The 21,211-nt window shown below is 43.9% G+C and overlaps 2 protein-coding genes across 2 annotated transcripts in view; one reads left to right on the top strand and one right to left on the bottom strand.

Annotated features, from left to right (window-relative positions):
* The first annotated feature begins 240 nt into the window (after nucleotides 1-240).
* On the top strand, nucleotides 241-6,979 carry LOC117819496 (SWI/SNF-related matrix-associated actin-dependent regulator of chromatin subfamily B member 1). Its single transcript, XM_034692887.1, has 9 exons — nucleotides 241-380; nucleotides 1,969-2,080; nucleotides 2,354-2,483; nucleotides 2,715-2,852; nucleotides 2,933-3,060; nucleotides 3,142-3,308; nucleotides 3,384-3,574; nucleotides 5,285-5,416; nucleotides 6,527-6,979. Exons 1-9 carry the CDS (start codon nucleotides 297-299, stop codon nucleotides 6,564-6,566), a joined length of 1,122 nt encoding a protein of 373 aa, XP_034548778.1. The 5' UTR covers nucleotides 241-296; the 3' UTR covers nucleotides 6,567-6,979.
* A 3,122-nt stretch (nucleotides 6,980-10,101) lies between these two features.
* Nucleotides 10,102-21,211, bottom strand: part of LOC117818414 (stromelysin-3-like) — a 30,677-nt gene continuing 19,567 nt past the window's right edge. Inside the window, exons 2-5 of the mRNA XM_034691273.1 lie at nucleotides 18,787-19,013; nucleotides 13,611-13,754; nucleotides 10,928-11,061; nucleotides 10,102-10,554 (exon numbers count right to left, since the gene is read on the bottom strand). Coding sequence (XP_034547164.1) covers nucleotides 10,262-10,554; nucleotides 10,928-11,061; nucleotides 13,611-13,754; nucleotides 18,787-19,013 — 798 coding nt within the window. The 3' untranslated portion in view covers nucleotides 10,102-10,261. The remainder of the gene's footprint in view (nucleotides 10,555-10,927; nucleotides 11,062-13,610; nucleotides 13,755-18,786; nucleotides 19,014-21,211) is intronic.

Genomic DNA, 21,211 nt, shown 5'->3' with positions numbered 1-21,211 from the left:
AATATCTAACTTATCTTATCTCTTAAACATAACCTGCTTTACAAACTATCATATTGTTTCTATATGTTGTATCATTAAAGCTGAATGAATATATTATTACAACATGAAGATGTATTTATTTAAAATAAAATATATTTTCCTTACATTTCCTAACATTATAATAATATTAACCTGTATTGTTTTTTTCCTGCAGTCTGTTTAATAAACAACTGACTGACAGTTTGGTCTGACGTCATTTCTCAGCGACGCCACTCGCGCCTGCGCAGTAGCTCAGAGCTTTGTTGTTTCATGTCAGGATGGCGCTTAGCAAGACGTTTGGACAGAAACCGGTGAAGTTCCAGCTCGAGGAGGATGGAGACTTCTACATGATCGGCTCGGAGGTCAGTGGATCACTTCTGTGGAGAGACTTTGATTTTTAAACCGACGCACGAGCTCCAAATGTTCAGTTTACCATGACAACCGGGCCGCTAGCTGCTAGCTAACAATGCTATGAGAGGGGGAGGTTAGCTCTCGGAGAGTCATTCATTTATTGTTGAGTTATTGATGAATAAACTCAGATTAATCAGGATTATGGAGATTATTATTCTGTGTTTAGGTGTGGTGGAGTCTGACACACAGATATATGACGTCATGAAGACGTCCAGCTGGTTTTAAAGCTCTTATTTAACATTAATCTGAAGATGTTTACTGAAGCTTCTGATATTATAAACCTGTATTCATGTTAATGTGTCTGTGAGGTTATTCCTGCTCAAAGGGAGGAAGTTTAACATGTTCCTGTTTTATTATATAATGTTTCTATCATGCATTATATTATCTGTAATGTTATTCACACAATAAACAGGCTGTGGTGTATTTATACTGTAAACGAGGTCACAGTGTTTCTGCAGAGATGAGCTGAAACTGATGATTAAAGGTCCTATAAGGGATTTTAGACCCAGTTTTTAAGAGATGAAAAACATGACTGTTTCAATGTATTATCGAATACAACTTGATTTAACACTGCTGTATGTGAGTGTGTCATCATAACAACAATGCTAGAATGGAAATAAACAAACAAGCTGTGACCTAAATATTCTGTAAGCCATAATCCAAACTCATATATTTAATGTATTTATCATACCCTGAATAATCCAGATAAAATACTCATAAGTAAGACAACACAATAAAGAACATCTAGTTATTTTAATATCAGGTTCATTATAAAGTGCATTCATGTTGGAATTAAAGCTCTCAAATGATTCATTTCTTTAATTATGATTATTAATCACAACATTTAAATTTTCTATTCAAGATTATTCACATTTTTATTATGTTTTAAAATTAAATTATTTTTAATATTAAATGGTTTTGAATTCCATATTCTTCGGAATTAGTCAGGATTTTTGAATATTCGAGTAATAGTTAATAATATATATATTTTTTTTTAAGTTATATTTTGGGGCTTTTTGCCTTTATTCCATAGGACAACTGCAGAGAGACAGGAAATATGAGGAGTAGGGAGCGGGGGAAGGCATGCAGGAAATGTTCGACCGGTCGGGAATCGAACCAGCGACCCCTGCTTCAAGGACTGTAGCCTCTGTATGTGGGGCGCTTAGACCGCTATGCCACAAGCGCCCCTTTTTTATCATTTTAATAATAATGAAATAATTCAAATAAAGAATAATTTTAAAAATATAATATTTTTTGCAAATAATTAATGAAAGACTTTCATGATAACATAACTGTAAAACTATGAAATTACCAAAACATACCCACCAGTGTCCTGTTGACTAAACTGATACATCACTCAGCATCACTCAGAAGTTCAGAGATAAGAAGTTTACAATCTTAAATTCAGGACAAGAAAAAAAGTAAGAAAGTACTGAAATGTAAATCTGAAAGATCTTCATGAAAATGTTGATTTAATGTGTTTTTATGTGCTAATGTTTGTGTCTTTGTGTGTGTGTGTGTGTGTGTGTGTGTGTTCAGGTGGGAAACTACCTCCGTATGTTCAGAGGCTCTCTGTATAAACGATACCCTTCATTATGGAGGAAACTGGCGTCCGTAGAGGAGAGGAAGAAGATCGTGGAGTCATCACACGGTTAGTACAGAGCAGACACATGTCCAAAGTCCACCAGATCAGTGTCCGGTCCGTCTCTGATCCGTCTCAGCAGCGGACCTGAGAGGTTTCTATTCTAGTCAATGTGTTCGTTTCTGGATGGAGACATCAAAGATGGAGAATAAAAACACTGTGATGAGTTGTTAGATAACGTCAGGGCAGTAAGGATGGTTTCATCTTTAGTTTGAGGGTTTCTTTGGTCCCACACTTCAGTTTCAGTTTCTGCGTGGACTCTAACCTCCTCGTTCTCCTCAGATCACGGTTACACCCAGCTGGCCACCAGCGTGACTCTGCTGAAGGCCTCCGAGGTCGAGGAGATCCTGGAAGGAAACGATGAGAAGTACAAAGCCATCTCCATCAGCACGGAGCCGCCCGCCTACCTCAGGTAGATCCCACACCGTCACCTCTGAAGCAGCGCTCAGACCGAGTCTCTGATGTCACAGTTATGGACGTGTTAATGAATGAAGAGTAGGGAAGATTGAAGAGTTCATGGGTCTGATATCTCGTCTTAGAACATGTTTATTCCAGGAAAGGTGCACGCTTTCAGATCACTGAATCTCTTTAAAGGTTTATTTCCTTGATTTACTCGTCTCTAATCCTCCGTCCTCGTCCTCAGGGAACAGAAGGCGAAGAGGAACAGTCAGTGGGTTCCCACGCTGCCCAACAGCTCTCACCACCTGGACGCCGTGCCGTGCTCCACCACCATCAACCGCAGCCGCCTGGGCCGGGACAAGAAGAGGACCTTCCCCCTGTGGTCAGTCTCTCCCTCCTTCGCGTACGAGTCTTTGAGCTGTTTCAGAGTCCGTCTCTAACTTCTGTTTGTTTCCCGCTCAGCTTCGACGACCACGATCCAGCTGTGATCCACGAAAACGCCTCTCAGTCCGAAGTCCTGGTCCCGATCCGCCTGGACATGGAGATCGAGGGACAGAAGCTCCGAGACGCTTTCACCTGGAACATGAACGGTAACCCTGAAGCACGTCTCACAGCTCAGAGACCACATGAAAGACTTCAGATCTAAAACTGTCCCCCCTCTGAACCTCCAGAGAAGCTGATGACGCCCGAGATGTTCGCTGAGATCCTCTGCGACGACCTGGACCTCAACCCGCTGGCCTTCGTCCCCGCCATCGCCTCGGCCATCCGGCAGCAGATCGAGTCGTACCCGACGGACAGCATCCTGGAGGACCAGGCGGACCAGAGGGTCATCATCAAGGTGAGGCTCTGCAGACACCTGAACACGCTCGTGATGCTTTAATGAGGACGAGTAACGAACGTCTCTGTCCTGCAGCTCAACATCCACGTGGGGAACATCTCTCTGGTGGATCAGTTCGAGTGGGACATGTCGGAGCGGGAGAACTCTCCGGAGAAGTTCGCTCTGAAGCTCTGCTCCGAGCTCGGCCTCGGGGGAGAGTTCGTCACAACCATCGCTTACAGCATCCGGGGTCAGCTGAGCTGGCACCAGAGGACGTACGCCTTCAGGTACACACTCACATATATCATCTCTGTGTGTTGTCTTTTATTCTCTATCCTAAAGTTTGATCTGAGGCATAAAAACAGATTTAATGTCCTCTTTTAAAAACACTTTTTCAAACTCACTGAGTGCACATTCAGAAAGCTCTCCAGAACTAAGAGAGAGAGGTTGTTGAAGAAGAAGAAAAAGAAGAAGAAGAAGAAGAAGAAGAAGAAGAAGAGAGCAGTTGTTGAAGGAGAGAGCGGTTGTTGTTGTTGGAGGAGAAGAAGAGAGAGCGGTTGTTGTTGCAGAAGAGAGAGCGGTTGTTGTTGAAGGAGGAGAAGAAGAGAGCGTTTTTTGTTGAAGGAGAAAAAGAAGAAGAAGAAGAAGAAGAAGAGAGAGCAGTTGTTGTTGAAGGAGAGGAAGAGAGAGCGGTTGTTGTTGAAGGAGAAGAAGAAGAAGAGAGAGCGGTTGTTGTTCAAGGAGAAGTAGAAGAAGAGAGAGAGAGCGGTTGTTGTTGAAGGAAAGAGAGTGGTTGTTGTTGAAGGAGAAGAAGAAGAGAGCGATTGTTGTTGCAGAAGAGAGAGCGGTTGTTGTTGAAGGAGAAGTACAAGAAGAGAGAGAGAGCGGTTGTTGAAGGAGAAGAAGAAGAAGAAGAAGAGAGAGAGAGCGGTTGTTGAAGGAGAAGTAGAAGAAGAAGAGAGAGAGAGCGGTTGTAGTTAAAGGAGAGAGCGGTTGTTGTTGAAGAAGAAGAAGAAGAAGAAGAGAGCGGTTGTTGTTGCAGAAGAGAGAGCGGTTGTTGAAGGAGAAGAAGAAGAGAGCGGTTGTTGCAGAAGAGAGAGCGGTTGTTGTTGAAGAAGAAGAGGAAGAGAGTGGTTGTTGTTGAAGAAGAAGAGGAAGAGAGTGGTGGTTGTTGAAGAAGAAGAGGAAGAGAGAGCGGTTGTTGTTGCAGAAGAGAGAGTGGTTGTTGTTGGAGAAGAAGAGGAAGAGAGAGTGGTTGTTGTTGAAGTAGAAGAAGAGGAAGAGAGTGGTTGTTGTTGAAGAAGAAGAGGAAGAGAGTGGTGGTTGTTGAAGAAGAAGAGGAAGAGAGAGCGGTTGTTGTTGCAGAAGAGAGAGTGGTTGTTGTTGGAGAAGAAGAGGAAGAGAGAGCGGTTGTTGTTGGAGAAGAAGAGGAAGAGAGAGCGGTTGTTGTTGAAGTAGAAGAAGAGAGAGCACAGCTGATATCTGACTGGTCGTCTGCAGGGCAGGAATCCTCTGAGAAGTGTTTTCAGGATGTTTTATTTCCACACTTTGTGAAGCAGCAGAGTAAATATTTAAAGTTTGTGTTTGTTCAGCGTCAGAGAACACAGAGACACAAACCTGAGCTCTGACCTGATATCTCCTCTCTCCCCTCTCACGTTGTTTTCACGACTTCTTCATGTTTACGGTAAAAATGAGTCGAGGGAGGATCCTGCTTTCCTTTCATGATGAGTGTTTCTGTCACACATCGACACACTGCAGAGTGTTTGAGGACTGTGTCATAATATTTGATGTTTTTAACAGAAGTATGTAAAGGTCTTGAGGGTGCAGGTTCAGGTCTTCTGTAAGTGAGTCCATGTGTCACGCTGAATCAGAAAACATCCGATCTGAGTCACACGAGCGGGAAACCCCGACTGACCCAGCAGCTGCAGAGAGAGGAGCGCTGTGTCAGGAGATCTTAATGTGACCCTGTTGTTTTTGTTGTTGTTGTTGTGTCGCAGTGAGAACCCGCTGCCCACCGTGGAGATCGCCATCAGGAACACAGGCGACGCAGACCAGTGGTGCCCCCTGCTGGAGACGCTGACAGACGCAGAGATGGAGAAGAAGATCAGGGATCAGGACAGAAACACGAGGTGAGTGTTCACTGGATTTAATCAACCTGGTACAGATCCAGACTTTTGAAGGTGACAAGAGTTCTGAGTCGGACTACGCACTACTTAATCTGCCCAGAGGGGGCGCCAAAGTCCACACAAAGATCAAAATTCTTTACTGGTTTCACTATGCAACCAGTATTTTTATAATCTGATACATTTTTTTGAATAATTTGAGGCTTTTCTCGCTCTTTGTTCTGTTTGAATATCACACAGATGATTGAATTATTAGATCAGTATCAGTAGAATATTAATGCATAACAGATGAATTTTTAGAACATTTTCAATAAATATAAAAAGCAAAAAATAATAATTTCACTGTCTGGAAACAAAAAAATATAAAATTTAAAAATAAATAAAATATTAAAATAATCTTAAATTTGATCCAGAGAAAATATAACACCAGTTAATTTAATTGTTTAATTCTTGATTATTTATTTATACATGATAATTGACGTTTCCAGCTTTAAAATGAAAGATAGTTTTATTATTTTATATATTTTAAAGTAAATATTTTCTGCATTTAAAACAAACATCAGAACATAATTTTTGTTCTTAACATTTTAAGGAAATTATTTTACAATTTTCTGATATTTTATGTTTTATTTCTAAATGTATTTATTTAAAGCTCCAGTAAGGAATTTTAGCTTTGTTATGAAACAGACTGAAATTAATATTGTTGCCTCTTCATCACATGAAAAGCTAACTGTCAGACTGATGACGTGGGTGTAGATGATTTTAAAGTTTGTAATCACCGACGCAGGGTAGGTGTCAGGTGCAGCTTTGTCCACAGGGGGGCGCCAAATCAACACAAACTAAAAGTTCATCACAGGAGCTTTAAAAAAAATGTCCAATAGCTTGAATGAACTTAAAAATAATGTTTTATTTTTGCTGTTGTTTTAAAAATGTCTTTGTGAACTTGTGTTGAGCGCTGTTTATAATATTTACACTTTCTTAAAAGTATTAATAAACAACATAAACACGTACGAGTTTTAGATGACGGCACAGTATCAGGGTTAAAACAGTCTGGGGTTCACCTTCTTTCACTGCTGTGGTCTCTGAGTGTTCACTCTGTTTCTGTTCTCTCCTCAGGCGAATGAGGCGACTGGCGAACACGGCGCCTGCCTGGTAGAAGCAGCGTCTGCAGCGCCCCCTGCAGGCTCGGTGCTCGTCTGACTGAGACACGAAGCTGTCCACGTCATCAACTGGTCACCATCTCTGTGCGACGACGTCCTCTCTGCTCATCGGGCTCTCAGTCTGTCGTTCACCGAGTGTTTTTTATTTTATTTTAATGTTAATATGACGATCAGTTTGAAAAGGCCCCGCCCCCTCCCTCCTTCAGTAGATCAGGCTCCTCCCCCTTTCGTTGTGTTTCCCTCCCGAGCCTCGGCGTGGATCTGCTCCCTCGCTCTGACCACTGACTCTGTAATGACCACAGAGGGAGAGACCCACCGCCGGGCTCAGATAATATATGGTTCTGTTGTATTTGTTGTCTTTTTGTACATTTTAATAATTCTTACAAAATAAAAAAAAATGTGAAGAGTCCGCTGGATTTACTGTCGTCTGTTGTCCTCCTACTAACATGCTCCACACATGTTCTCTGTGTTTGATGCATCCTCCACATTAGGAGCACTTCCTGTTTTTAAGTCAGACATTAAAAATCAGCACATTCTTTTTTTAACGACTGATGTTTCAAACTCCTTCAAAATAAAAGCCCTCCTGACGCTGACATTCCTCTAACATCAGCTGACCTTGTTGTTGTCCCGATAGCTCTCTAAACCCCCGTCCCGGTCCTGATGTTACAGCACAATTAGTCCTCATGGACCCGCGTTTACGAGCGTCCATGAAACACAACACAGCTCCTGAGAAGCTCGTAAACGTGAACGCTGACCGCTTTAACGGCCGGGAGCGGCGTCTGTGTGAACGCACGACCGAGTCGTTAACCTGGAATGTGCACAGGAGCTGCAGAGTGCTGAGAGACGCACGCTGCAGGGACACCAGAGAGATCATGCACACTAACACACACGTGTTTACTCCATATGTGGAGGAAGGAGAGACTTTTAATCCTGCATGCAAAATAAAATACATTTCTTAAAAGCATGAAGCTGATCTTTAAACTGACACTGAAATAATCACTTTAGAAGCACTTGATGCAGGATTTGATATCCTGTCAGATCCGAAACAGTCCTGACTTGATGAGACCTGGACTCCTCTAGACCTCTGAACATGAGCTGTGGTATCTGAGATGTCAGCAGCAGATCCTTTAAGTCCTAAAGTTGTGGAAGATGCTGGATCAGACTGAGATCTGGAGTTAACACCTTGAACTTATCGTGTTCCTCCAGACCTCCTTCTTCCATCGCTCTGTGGTCCAGGTCTGATACATATCTATCAGGCCAAGACCTACAAGAAAGAAACCTAATGTCATGGTGAAATCCCCACAGGAAGTCGGCCATCTTTTTTCTTCAGTTTTTCACCTGATATGCAAGGGTAAGCATTTAAGAGATGTTACCTCAGGCCTTTTCTCTGATCAAGTCCAAACCACCTACAGTCTGTAGTAGAAACATTCATGATTCAAAGTTATGAGACAAATTCTGAGAAATCTAAAAATTGTGGGCGTGGCAGACGTTCAGGCGATGCATCAAACGCACATGTCTCGCCATAAACAGGAAACAGATTTTTGGGAGGCATTAAAAAGCACCAAATCGGCCCCACACATCCCATATATATTTTGGGACTCTCGTCCAAGCGGCAACCTCCGGTCTAAAAATATGAGTCCAATGAGGAAGTGCTAAAAACTTCAGTTCATGGAGGATCCGCTTGAGGCTCAATCGCTCGACAGCAGCAATGTGGCTGCCGCCGCCGATTGGCCTCAAAACAGCACTTCAGAAACAGATGAGTGACATCACGGCCCCATCCGGCTGCATTCAGCTCTGGGCGCAGGGAAGGTGCGTGCAGACATGGTCTTATCTCTTGTTTTGAAGAGGAGCTACTGGCGTGAAGGTGAATGGGTGCACAGGTTGTGGAGAAAGTCCCTTTACGTGCCATAAACCAGCGATCATAAGCCATGAGCAGGCCAAATAAAGCACTGTTACCATCAACATTGTAACAAGAACGACAAGTCAGCAAAGAAACACATGAAATCACTCAAACGTGAGCCGTGTCAGGAGTCGCTCTCTGGACAGAACGTCTCCCCCATTCCCCTTAATCTATTCCTGTTGACTAACAAAAAGAGTCCACTTGGCTGTGTCACAGAAAGGATCTGGACCCCTTAAAGAGGTCTGGGTGCTTCTTTGTGGTCTCAGTGTGGAGGTATTTTGCTGTTGGCTGTTGTGTGACGTCATGGCTTCATTTGTTGTGTTTGTTGGTTCATAAGGATGGAATATTGGAATAATAATTCAGGCATGCAGCAGAAGAAGTAACTGTGTGTCTCCCTAAAGTCTCTAAAAGTAGTATGGGAGGTAGAGCCTTCAGTTATCAGGCCCCTCTCCTTTGGAATCATCTACCAGTCAGGGTCCGGGAGGCAGACACCCTCTCTACTTTTAAGAGTAGGCTTCAAACTTTCCTTTTTGATAAAGCTTATAGTTAGAGCTGGATCAGGCTTGGACCAGGTCTTAGTTATGCTGCTATAGGCTTAGACTGACACACTGGGATCCTGTCTTTCCCTCTCTCTCCTCTCTCTGCCTGTCTCTCACTTTAACTCTTCCTGTCCCATTAAAGTTACTAACCATAGACCTTTCTGGAGTCCCTGAGCTCCCTTGTCCCGTAGGTTCCTCTGGATCTCTGCTGTAGATTCCTTTATTGGGTCTGTTATTCATCCTTTCTTTCTTTCTTTCTTTCTTCTTTCTTTCTTTCTTTCTTTCTTTCTTTCTTTCTTCTTTCTTTCTTCTTTCTTTCTTTCTTTCTTCTTTCTTTCTTATTTCTTTATTTATTTATTCTTTCTTTCTTATTTATTTATTTCTTTCTCTTTCCTTCATTCTTTCTTTCTTTCCTTCCTTCTCTTTCCTTCATCCCTTCTTTCCTTCTTTCTTTCTTTCTTTCTTTCTTTCTTTCTTTCTTTCTCTCTCTTTGTTCTTCACATGTTTCTTCATCCTTTATGTCTCCTTTCCTTCTGTCACTCCTTCACCATGTCTTCTCCTCTTTTTCTTTCTTCTGGTCTCCCTCTCTTCTCTCTTTTCTTAGACCTTTCTGGAGTCCCTGAGCTCCCTTGTCTCGTAGGTTCCTCTGGATCTCTGCTGCTGTGGACGTGGTCCAGACTCCAGCTGCTACAACTACTACTATCCGTCTCCCCACTATCATCTCTCTCTCTCTTCCTCTCCCTCTATCCCTCTCTCCAACACGGTCTCAGCAGATGTGTGTCTAACATGAGTCTGGTCCTGCTGGAGGTTTCTGCCTGTTAAAGGAAGTTTGTCCTTGCCACTGTAACTTGCTAAATGCTGCAAAGTGCTCTCCTGTGGACCTCTCCTCTCTGCTGGGTCTGATTTTATCAGGGTCATATGTATTGTCACTGATGCTCGCTCTGTTCTGTACCCCGGGGTCTTTGCTGCTGCTCTCCCTGCCTTGACTTTTCATATATGCACATGACATGAAAGAGAGTTTTTACTCTTTAAGAGATCTTGTGTGTGATTGTAGAAAGAAGGGATCATCCTCTGGGGATCATGAGTGTCTTCATGATCCAAACTCAGATACCTGTCAGAAACCTGCAGACTGACTCGTTTGATGATGTGATTTAAATGTTTGTGAAGCTTATGTTGAGTTTTCGTTTCTTTTGATCCTGTTTAAAAAGAAGTCGTTATTTTTAGCTTAAGTGTCATTTTAAACTCCAACACCTTAAATCCTCCCACAAAGCCCCCCTGTGTTTGAACGTTTGGATCCACTCACACTCGTGACGATCTCGTTGGTCTCTGGGTTTGCCGGCGGTGGCGGCGGCGGGGGAGGAGGCGAGGGCAGCACCTGAGGGTGAGCCCCGTACAGGTACTGGATGCCCTGCTTGTCGTCGTCGCTCAGCCTCAGCGGGTAGGAGAAGGAGTAGTACGCGGACATGATGGCGCCCGGCTCGCGGGAGTGCTGCAGGCCCAGGACGTGCCCAAACTCATGGGCGGCGACCTGCAGGAGGTCCGTACCTGCAAAGGGGGGGAGATGAAACACCACACCTGGTTCACACGGCGTCTGAGGAGAGTCTGTTTGGAGCGGCTCGAGGAGCAGACGGAGGGGATTTCACTGAGCTGATCCTGAGTCATGAGTCCTTTAAAGCTTCCTGTGACTCAGGATCCTGTTTACCTGTCTGAGCTGAAGATGACGCCTGATGTCTCTGAAGTCTCATTTACATTCAGCTTTAAACCAGGTCATCATAGTGTGCAGAAAACAAGAAACAGGTTCACTTCAGACCTGCAGGACACTAAACCTGCAGCTCGTGTTCCCTCTTTATATTCTTTATTCTGTCGTTTTCTTCTAAAATAAAAGAAAGAGAAAGAGGGATGCTTCATCGTCTCTCACCCATGTGGTTCCCAAGGGTCCAGGACTCGTCGTAGTCGAAGTGGATGTCGCCCTCACGGTGCGTTTTGGGGAAGAAGGCGTGAGCGAGGATCCCACCCGGGCCGTCGAAGGGAAGGTTGTCTCCATGCCAGTACCTGAAGGCGAGTAAATCAAACACCCTGATGAAGAAATACCTGGAGGGCTCGCTCTGTTCTGTACCCTGGAGGTCTTTGCTGCTGCTCTGCCTGCCCTGGCAGGATGAAAGAGAGGGGAGGTGTGCTCTCCCCGCTGCAGGCTTTGGTGTTCCACGTAGGCACATGGAAGGGCAGGGAGCTCCCAGAACAGAGCCATACCGCCAAATACAACTTACTGCATGCTCATAGCTCAAAGTTTGATTCTTGGCTCTTCAGAGCTTGACTCGGTCTTATGTTCTCCACAATGTCCAGCCAGTTTCTGTCTTACGATGAGACTTTCACACGTGGCTGATGGTTTAAAAGATGAGCCCAGTCACCAATCAAATCTATAGAGAGCCTTTACCATCAAATCTGGCCTCAAAAATCCCAGATAAAACTGATGTTCTGTACTTTACGTCACTGCTGAATGTGTGTTTTATCCATATCCTGTATGAATAATGGACGTAATATCCGTGACGTCACCCGTCTGTTTCTGAAGAGCTGTTTTGAGGCCATTTGTCGGCGGCGGCCATATTGCTGCTGTGGAGCGATTGTGACGTAAAGAGGCGGAGTTTGAGCCTCCTCGCCAACAGCTACAGTGTTCCTGCCTGTTAATCAAGTCAGCTGTGCCTCTCATTGGAAGACTCGTAATCTCAATATCTTTGAAATTACCATGTTATGAAAAAATCCGCCCCCCGTACAGTGAGAGCCAATCGAGAAATGAGCTATCCAGACTACACTCGTCTTTTGAACCAGGCTGTAAACATGTTTATTCCTGCTGTAAAGATCAGCTCTTTTGGATTGGGCTCAGACTGCTATAGGCTCAGACTGCTATAGGCTTAGACTGCTATAGGCTCAGACTGCTATAGGCTTAGACTGCTATAGGCTCAGACTGCCGGGGGAACTAGCACACTGGGATCCTGTCTTTCCCTCTCTCTCCTCTCTCTGCCTGTCTCTCACTTTAACTCTTCCTGTCCCATTAAAGTTACTAACCATAGACCTTTCTGGAGTCCCTGAGCTCCCTTGTCTCGTAGGTTCCTCTGGATCTCTGCTGTAGATTCCTTTTTGGGGTCTGTTATTCATCCTTTCTTTCTTTCGGTCTTTCTTTCTTTCTTTCCTTCATTCTTTCTTTCTTTCTTTCTTTCTTTCTTTCTTTCATTCCTTCGTTCTTTCTTTCCTTCTTTCTTTTTCTTTCTCTTTCTTTCTTTCCTTCTTTCTTTCTTTCTTTCTTTCTTTCTTTCTTTCTTTCTTTCTTTCATTCCTTCCTTCATTCTTTCTTTCTTTCTTTCTTTCTTTCCTTCCTTCCTTCTCTTTCTTTCCTTCTTTCTTTCTTTTTCTTTCTTTCCTTCTTTCTTTCTTTCTTTCTTTCTTTCTTTCTTTCTTTCTTTCTTTCTTTCTTTCTTTCTTTCTTTCTTTCTTTCTTTCATTCCTTCCTTCATTCTTTCTTTCTTTCTTTCCTTCTTTCATTCCTTCCTTCCTTCCTTCATTCTTTCTTTCCTTCCTTCTTTCATTCCTTCCTTTCTTCTCTTTCTTTCCTTCTTTCTTTCTTTCCTTCATTCATTTTTCCTTTCATCCCTTCCTTCTTTCTTTCATTCCTTTCTTTCTTTCCCTCTCTTTTTTCTTCACGTTTCTTCATCCTTTATGTCTCCTTTCCTTCTGTCATTCCTTCCCCCTTTATTCTCCTCTTTTTCTTTCTTCTGGTCTCCCTCTCTTCTCTCTTTTCTTAGACCTTTCTGGAGTCCCTGAGCTCCCTTGTCTCGTAGGTTCCTCTGGATCTCTGCTGCTGTGGATTGGTGTGTATGTGGTTTCTGGTACTTCCAGAGCCAGCCTCAGGTGGATCCTTGATGAACTGCAGTTTTTAGCACTTCCACATTGTACTCATATTCTTAGACTGGCGGTTGCCGCTTGGTTTTATCGTATCGTCCTTTTCTTTTCTCTCTTAACTCCCGGTATTCATTTTCAGGGAAGCGTGTTGCAAATGTGCATCCTCTATAAACACAATGATACTTGCATTTGATGGCTGTTTTAGTTTGTCTTTGCATGCTGTACCTATCCAGATAAATAAACCATAAATAAATACTTAAGATACTGATCCTCTTCTTAGTTGCAGCAGGTACAAAGATCTGAAACTGAAACCGTCTTCAGAGTGAGATCAACATTTACTCCCTCACACGTTCAAAATGTGCGTTTGGTCTTCAGTGTGATGAAAGTCTGACGATGCTTTTCCAACAAACATCCTGGAGCTGGAGGTTGTTTGTCGTACGTCATGTTCTGCCAATCATCTAAAGATCCCTGTCTCTCTCTGTCTTCTAATCCTTCTGAGTCAAACTGTTCCTGGAGTTTATCTGAGCATCAGAGCGCCGTGTCGTCTCAGAGACACAGAGCCCGCATTAAACTCTGGAGTTTAAGATCTGCTTGTTTTTGTTGGTCTGTTATCGTCTGTCTCTGTTTGTGTTGGTCTAAACGTTATTGTTGCAAAGATCGGAGTTATTCTGGTCTCGTTGTGCCCCTCTAAAGATCTCGGTCCTCACCTGGTGAAGTCGATGCGGATGTCGGCCTTCCCGCTGTGGATCTCCGTGAAGGTGAGCGGCGTGACGTCACTCCAGATCTTCAGCGCTTCCCGAAACACCCTGCGAACTTTCTCCTCGCCCATCTGCCAGGGGAACCGGACGATCCTGTACACACACACACACACACACACACACACACACACACACACACACACACACACACACACACACACAGACACACAGGAGGTACAGTAAGAGACAGGGACCACCAGCCTTGCATGCCTCCCTCTAATCTGATCTCAGGAGCAGGAAGGTGTGCTGTTACTGAAGCCCTCAGGCTCAATCACAAAACATCACATCATCACTTCCTCCCCGTCCTTCAGATCAAACCTCCCTGAGTGAAGACGGGGAGAGGGAGAGAAGGAGAGAGAGAAAGAGAGGAGCTGCTTCTCTTACCTGCAGGACCCAGAGGACTTCCTGATCCATAGAGGAGATCAGGTCTTATTTGTATCTGCAGTCTCATCTGCAGTAACATGACAGCATGTCTTTACATCTGAGTTTGGAATCAATTAACCGTGGACCGATGATTACAAGTGGCTGCTTTTGTGCACAAAGCATGCTGGGATACATATAGCAAGATGGAGCAGGGTTGCAGCAGCGCTTTTGGTTTGGACCAGCTCTTAGTTATGTTGCTTTCAGATCAGACTGCTTTAGACTCAGACTGCTATAGGCTCAGACTGCTATAGACTCAGACTGCTATAGGCTCAGACTGCTATAGGTTCAGACTGCTATAGACTCAGACTGTTATAGGCTCAGACTGCTAAAGGCTCAGACTGCTATAGGTTCAGACAGCTATAGACTCAGACTGTTATAGGCTCAGACTGCTATAGACTCAGACTGCTATAGACTCAGACTGCTATAGGCTCAGACTGCTATAGGCTCAGACTGCTATAGACTCAGACTGCTATAGACTCAGACTGCTATAGGCTCAGACTGCTATAGGTTCAGACTGCTATAGACTCAGACTGCTATAGGGTCAGACTGCTATAGGCTCAAACTGCTATAGACTTAGACTGTTATAGACTCAGACTGCTATAGGCTCAGACTGCTATTGACTCAGACTGCTATAGGCTCAGACTGTTATAGACTCAGACTGCTATAGGCTCAGACTGTTATAGACTCAGAATGCTATAGGCTCAGACTGCTATAGGCTCAGACTGCTATAGGCTCAGACTGCTATTGACTCAGACTGCTATAGACTCAGACTGCTATAGACTCAGACTGCTATAGGCTCAGACTGCTATAGGCTCAGACTGCTATAGACTCAGACTGCTATAGACTCAGACTGCTATAGGCTCAGACTGCTATAGGCTCAGACTGCTATAAGCTCAGACTGACACACTGGGATCCTGTCTTTCCCTCTCTCTCCTCTCTCTGCCTGTCTCTCACTTTAACTCTTCCTGTCCCATTAAAGTTACTAACCATAAACCTTTCTGGAGTCCCTGAGCTCCCTTGTCTCGTAGGTTCCTCTGGATCTCTGCTGCTGTGGACGTGGTCCAGACTCCAGCTGCTACAACTACTACTATCCGTCTCCCCACTATCACCTCTCTCTCTCTTCATCTCCCTCTATCCCTCTCTCTAACACGGTGTTTCTTCCTCTTTATTATCAACACAGGAATAAAGCACCCTGTCAGATGGGGCCCCTATAGGGGGGTTTCCTACTGTCACTGGAGACTTTGCACATTTTGAGACACTCCTGTAGTTTAAAGTTTGTCAGTCATAGAACGCCCCCTACTGGTTTGGGGCGCCATGCAGTTGCCTGTTACCAAACAGCGTCTCAGCGTACCGATGGCCAGCAGGGAAACTCCTGCAAGTCGTGAAGAATGAGAGATTCTGACGCCTGATTGAACCACGATGGAGTTTGCCATCATGAGTTTCAGGAAGTTGCATGAAAATAAGTCATGGACAACATGGGAGCGAGTCCAGGGATGGATTTCAGATCTGGACTTAAAGCTGTGTCGGTGCATCCCTAATTGACGTGAGTGGGATCATTGTGCTGATTTGCATACAGTGAGTGAGCTGTTAGAAACCCTCCTGTGTGGGTGAAGAGCTGTCAGGACCTGTTACGTGTTCTGTGCAGAGTCTTCAGCTTTAAATCCGGTTGCCAATTACCACCGGTATGCACAGGTTTTAGTTTGGCACATTAGAACCAAACCCGGCAACCACTAAACAAACTGTTCCAACACGTCGGTCCCCCGAAAACTCCAAACGAGACACAGCATGTGAATTAATGAGATTAAGAGGGCGATGTTTACCTTTAGGCGGAGCGGGTCTAAATGTTTCTCCTGCTTCAGAAACTCTTCAAGTGAACCGGTGAGTTAAATCCTGCGTCTGAAAGTTACCTGATGACAGTCAGAGTTAGAGGCGTGTGTCTCTGGGTTTCTGTTTGATCTGGTTCAGATTTACAGGAACGATCTGCTGCATCGTTTTCAGAAACAAAAGAGGAAACAGAGATTTACTCGTGCTGTCTTCAGATGATGTTTCTAAATGAGAGATGGGTCATGAGGGACAGGAGGCAGCAGCGTTTACAGGAAATGTGGTTTCAGTTTAGAGAAACACTTGCTGTAAAAATACAACTGGCATTAATCTCTTTTTCTCACATGAAGATTTCAGAACGGCCTGACCCTGACGTCTTAGAGGAGGCGGGACACGATGTAGGAAGTCAATTAAGAGTCCAGCATGCTTTAAGAAGTCTCTAAAGACTCCTCAGCTGGTCCAAAATGCTTCAGCTCAAGTACTCTCCCATGTTAGCTTCTCTATACTGACTCCTTCTGACCTTCAAAGCTCTTCATGATCACACACTGTCGTATCTTAAAGAGCTCATAGTGACCTGTTACCCCTCTAGAACTCTACTCTCCCAACATGCAGGCCTGCTCATCGTACCTAAAGTCTCTAAAAGTAGTATGGGAGGTAGAGCCTTCAGTGATCAGGCCCCTCTCCTTTGGAATCATCTACCAGTCAGGGTCCGGGAGGCAGACACCCTCTCTACTTTTAAGAGTAGGCTTCAAACTTTCCTTTTTGATAAAGCTTATAGTTAGAGCTGGATCAGGCTTGGACCAGGTCTTAGTTATGCTGCTATAGGCTTAGACTGACACACTGGGATCCTGTCTTTCCCTCTCTCTCCTCTCTCTGCCTGTCTCTCACTTTAACTCTTCCTGTCCCATTAAAGTTACTAACCATAGACCTTTCTGGAGTCCCTGAGCTCCCTTGTCTCGTAGGTTCCTCTGGATCTCTGCTGTAGATTCCTTTTTTGGGGTCTGTTATTCATCCTTTCTTTCTTTCTTTCTTTCTTTCTTTCTTTCTTTGTTCTTTCTTTCTTTCTTCCTTCCTTTCATTACTTCTTCCTTCTTCCTTCCTTCCTTCTTTCATTCCTTCTTTCTTTCTTTCTTTCTTTCCTTCCTTCTTTCTTCCTTTCCTTCTTTCTTTCTTTCTTTCTTCCTTCCTTCCCTCCTTCTTTCCTTCCTTTCTTTCTTTCTTTCTTTCTTTCTTTGTTCTTTCCATGTTTCTTCATCCTTGGTCTCCTTTTCTCATCCCTTCCTTTCCTTCTGTCATTCCTTCACCATTTCTTCTCCTCTTTTTCTTTCTTCTGGTCTCCCTCTCTTCTCTCTTTTCATAGACCTTTCTGGAGTCCCTGAGCTCCCTTGTCTCGTAGGTTCCTCTGGATCTCTGCTGTAGATTCCTTTTTTGGGGTCTGTTATTCATCCTTTCTTTCTTTCTTTCTGTTCTTTCTTTCTTTCTTTCTTTGTTCTTTCTTTCTTTCTTCCTTCCTTTCATTACTTCTTCCTTCCTTCCTTCCTTCCTTTCATTCCTTCTTTCTTCCTTTCTTTCTTTCTTTCTTTCTTTCTTTCTTTCTTTCTTTCTTTCTTTCTTTCTTTCTTTCTTTCTTTCTTTCTTTCTTTCTTTCTTTCTTTCTTTCTTTCTTTCTTTCTTTCTTTCCTTCCTTCCTTTCTTCCTTCCTTTCATTCCTTTCTTTCTTTCTTTCTTTCTTTCTTTGTTCTTTCCATGTTTCTTCATCCTTTATGTCTCCTTTTCTCATCCCCTCCTTTCCTTCTGTCATTCCTTCACCATTTCTTCTCCTCTTTTTCTTTCTTCTGGTCTCCCTCTCTTCTCTCTTTTCATAGACCTTTCTGGAGTCCCTGAGCTCCCTTGTCCCGTAGGTTCCTCTGGATCTCTGCTCTAGACGTTAACCGTTGTCCCTCCTCTAATTGGACATGGACTCACCCTGACTCTCTGCAGAAACTGTACTGAAGGTCTGGCTTTAAAGAGTCCGGGTGAAGTGGGCGTTCACAGCTCACCCTGGATGTTCAGGAGTTTGGTGAAAACAAAACTCCCGCCAAAAAAATCCTTTACTGGAAAACGAATGAGTAACAGAGGTGGATTAAAGTAGATTACAGATGAAATTCTTCTCTCAGTCTGACTCATGTGAGCTTCAAACAGGTAACTATTATACCTGGTTTTACACATTCACACCGGAGAGTGTTCAGGAACATTAGGAGAGTTTTCTAAAAGAAAGGATTGTTTAAAAAAGAAAACAAAGGTGCTTCTGTTCCTCTGATCCTTTTCTTACGACTGCACCATTAAGAGCTCAATCCCTGCCCGCTCTGCAGCCTCCTCTTCTGCTCCGTTAACGACCGTGAAAGCTGTGGAAACACCTCGGCTCTGTGCTGACTCAGCACTGCTGCAGGTGTCAGGCCAGAACTCGCCCCACAAACTCCAAATACAAACAGACGTAAACACAGCGGCCTATACTTTAGTGATTTAAAGGTATCATAGCTCAGGCAGGAGCTGGTGGACCACGTCACTCTGTCAGGTGTCACTGAGAGCGTTTCATTGGAGAGGGTTGCTGTGGTTAAAGGACCTCTGCCCCCCCCCCCCCCCCCCCCCCCCCCCTCCTCTGCCTCTGTCTTAATAAAGTGAAGTGATAAAGAGCGGCTACAATGAAAAGACCCCCGGAGACTCAGACAGACAGAGAGGCAGCAGAGGACTGCCAGACTCTGGATGGTGCCGAGGCCTCAGATGAAAGAAAACCAGCACCCTATCAGGGTTCTCTAACCAACCCTCCTCCTGGAGCTCTTCTTTGATGTGTTTAAAGTCCAGCAGTTAGATAGACGGAGAGTACGTCTCTGCAGATCTGTACCTGTAGGTGAGGTCCGTCTTCTCCAGACGTCCTCCGTACAGGACGAAGCGTCTCTGTCGGTGTCGTCCTCGGTAGTGCACCTCCCTCTGAGCGGGGTAGTCCGGCACGCCGCAGCGAGGTCGGTTCCACGTGTTCGAGGTGTTGGTCGGGTGACTCGCCTCCTTCACTAAGTCCTGAGGGTGAGGAACCTTCCCCCTCTTCTTCAGCTCCGGGTACTTTTCAGAAACCTGGAACCACAACAACGAAGGTCATCAACTAAACATGGACAGAGTTAAAGGATCACATTCACTCAGTTCAACGTGTGGTTCACTCATAGTTTGAATAAAAAGATGGGCAGCACGACAGCTCCCCTAAAGTGAAGCCAAAACATTTAGAGCTCCCTCTGATGGCTGGCTGCAGAATGGGTTATAAACCCCGCCTCCTCCATGTGAACTGATGGAATATGGGTCAAACACTAAAATCAAATACACGGCCGCCTTTGATTCCGGAATTCTGACTTTGATTCTAGAATTCGGACTTTGATCTTAAAATTCGGACTTTGATCTTAGAATTCGGACTTTGATTCTATAATTCCAACTTTGATCTTAGAATTCGGACTTTGATCTTGGAATTCCGACTTTGATCTTAGAATTCGGACTTTGATTCTAGAATTCCAACTTTGATCTTAGAATTCGGACTTTGATCTTGGAATTCCGACTTTGATCTTAGAATTCTGACTTTGATTCTAGAATTCCAACTTTGATCTTAGAATTCGGACTTTGATCTTATAATTCGGACTTTAACTCTAGTTCCGATGTTGATCTTATAATTCGGACATTAACTCTAGAATTCGGACTTTGATCTTAGAATTCGGACTTTGATTCTAGAATTTGGACTTTGATCGTAGAATTCCAACTTTGATCTTAGAATTCGGACTTTGATCTTAGAATTCGGACTTTGATCTTGGAATTCGGACTTTGATCTTAGAATTCGGACTTTAACTCTAGTTCCGATGTTGATCTTATAATTCGGACATTAACTCTAGAATTCGGACTTTGATCTTAGAATTCGGACTTTGATTCTAGAATTTGGACTTTGATCGTAGAATTCCAACTTTGATCTTAGAATTCAGACTTTGATCTTAGAATTCGGACTTTGATCTTAGAATTCGGACTTTGATCTTAGAATTCAGACTTGGTTCTATAATTCCAACCTTGATCTCAGAATTCCGACTTTGATTCTAGAATTCGAACTTGAACTCTAGAATTCCGACTTTGATCTTAGAATTCGGACTTTGATTTTAGACCTCGGACTTTGATTGTAGAATTCGGACTTTAACTCTAGAATTCTGTGTTTGATCTTGAAGGCAGCATTCTGATAAAAAGGGTCAGACATGTATCAGTTCTTTAAACGAGTCGGCATCATTCTGAACGAGTCTCTCTCTGATGTTCATGACAGCACACACTCATAACCAGGTCATGGTTTGCCCCACTTTAAGGTCCCAGGGTGTCCCATTATCACCACCCCCCCTCCTCACGGATCCAGAGGAAATGGCTTTGCTCATTTCCACAGCTGCAAATTACAGAGAGCAGCGCCGACCCATCTGCACCTCCTCATCAGTCCTGGTCCTGTAAACCAAACCACATCTGCAGCGCTGCACTCGCAGGGTGTTCTCCTCATATCACTAAACCATGTTTCCCTTTCCGTCTCTGCTCAAAACAAACTGTGGGAGAAAAACGTTATCGATACTGTACGGAGAGACGGATCTAATTATCGTTATCATTACATCCTCAGATTCTTCCCACAGCTTCAGACCACCGTGACCTTCCCCGGCTTTCCTGTAATTTTTGATGTTTGTTTAGTTTTTAAATATTGCATTATCTAAGACTCATTGTGGTGTCGGAGGGGGGTCAACACTGAGCACTAACTCACATCCTGCAAGTAAAAAGACATCTCGGACACTATCCTACTAATCTGTGTTTACAGAGTCCACATAGATATGCATTAAAATCTCTTTTTAAGCATCCATGCATGTACGCAGTGTTTCTGGTCTTATTGTTAGAGCATACTTTGTTGCATGTTTTTATATCTCAATCAAGACAGCTGAGGAGAGACAGGAAGTGTGGGGTGCAGAAAGTGGTGGATGGCGTGTAGCAAATGGTTGTGCTATGGTCGAATGGCATCTGCTTTAAACCGCCAAACAGGCGACCCGTCAATTCGTTTTTAAACACGTAGTAAAACAAGTGAAATCTACAGAAGTCATCGGGGGAAATCACACTGCTACAGCTCTTAGTGTGCAGGAAATAAAAAATACATGCTGCAAAATCAACAACACATGCAAAAGAAAAATGCTGCAAATCAAATGTCAAAATGTCAGTACTCCAGGCCTGCAGGGGGCGCTGAGTGAGACAGTTTATCACTAATATGAGAGTGAGGGAGACCTGGC

This window comes from Notolabrus celidotus, chromosome 9 (assembly GCF_009762535.1).
Source record: "Notolabrus celidotus isolate fNotCel1 chromosome 9, fNotCel1.pri, whole genome shotgun sequence".
Taxonomy (NCBI): domain Eukaryota; kingdom Metazoa; phylum Chordata; class Actinopteri; order Labriformes; family Labridae; genus Notolabrus; species Notolabrus celidotus.
Note: the sequence above shows the minus strand (reverse complement) of the source record. Positions and strands in the feature narration are given on the sequence as shown.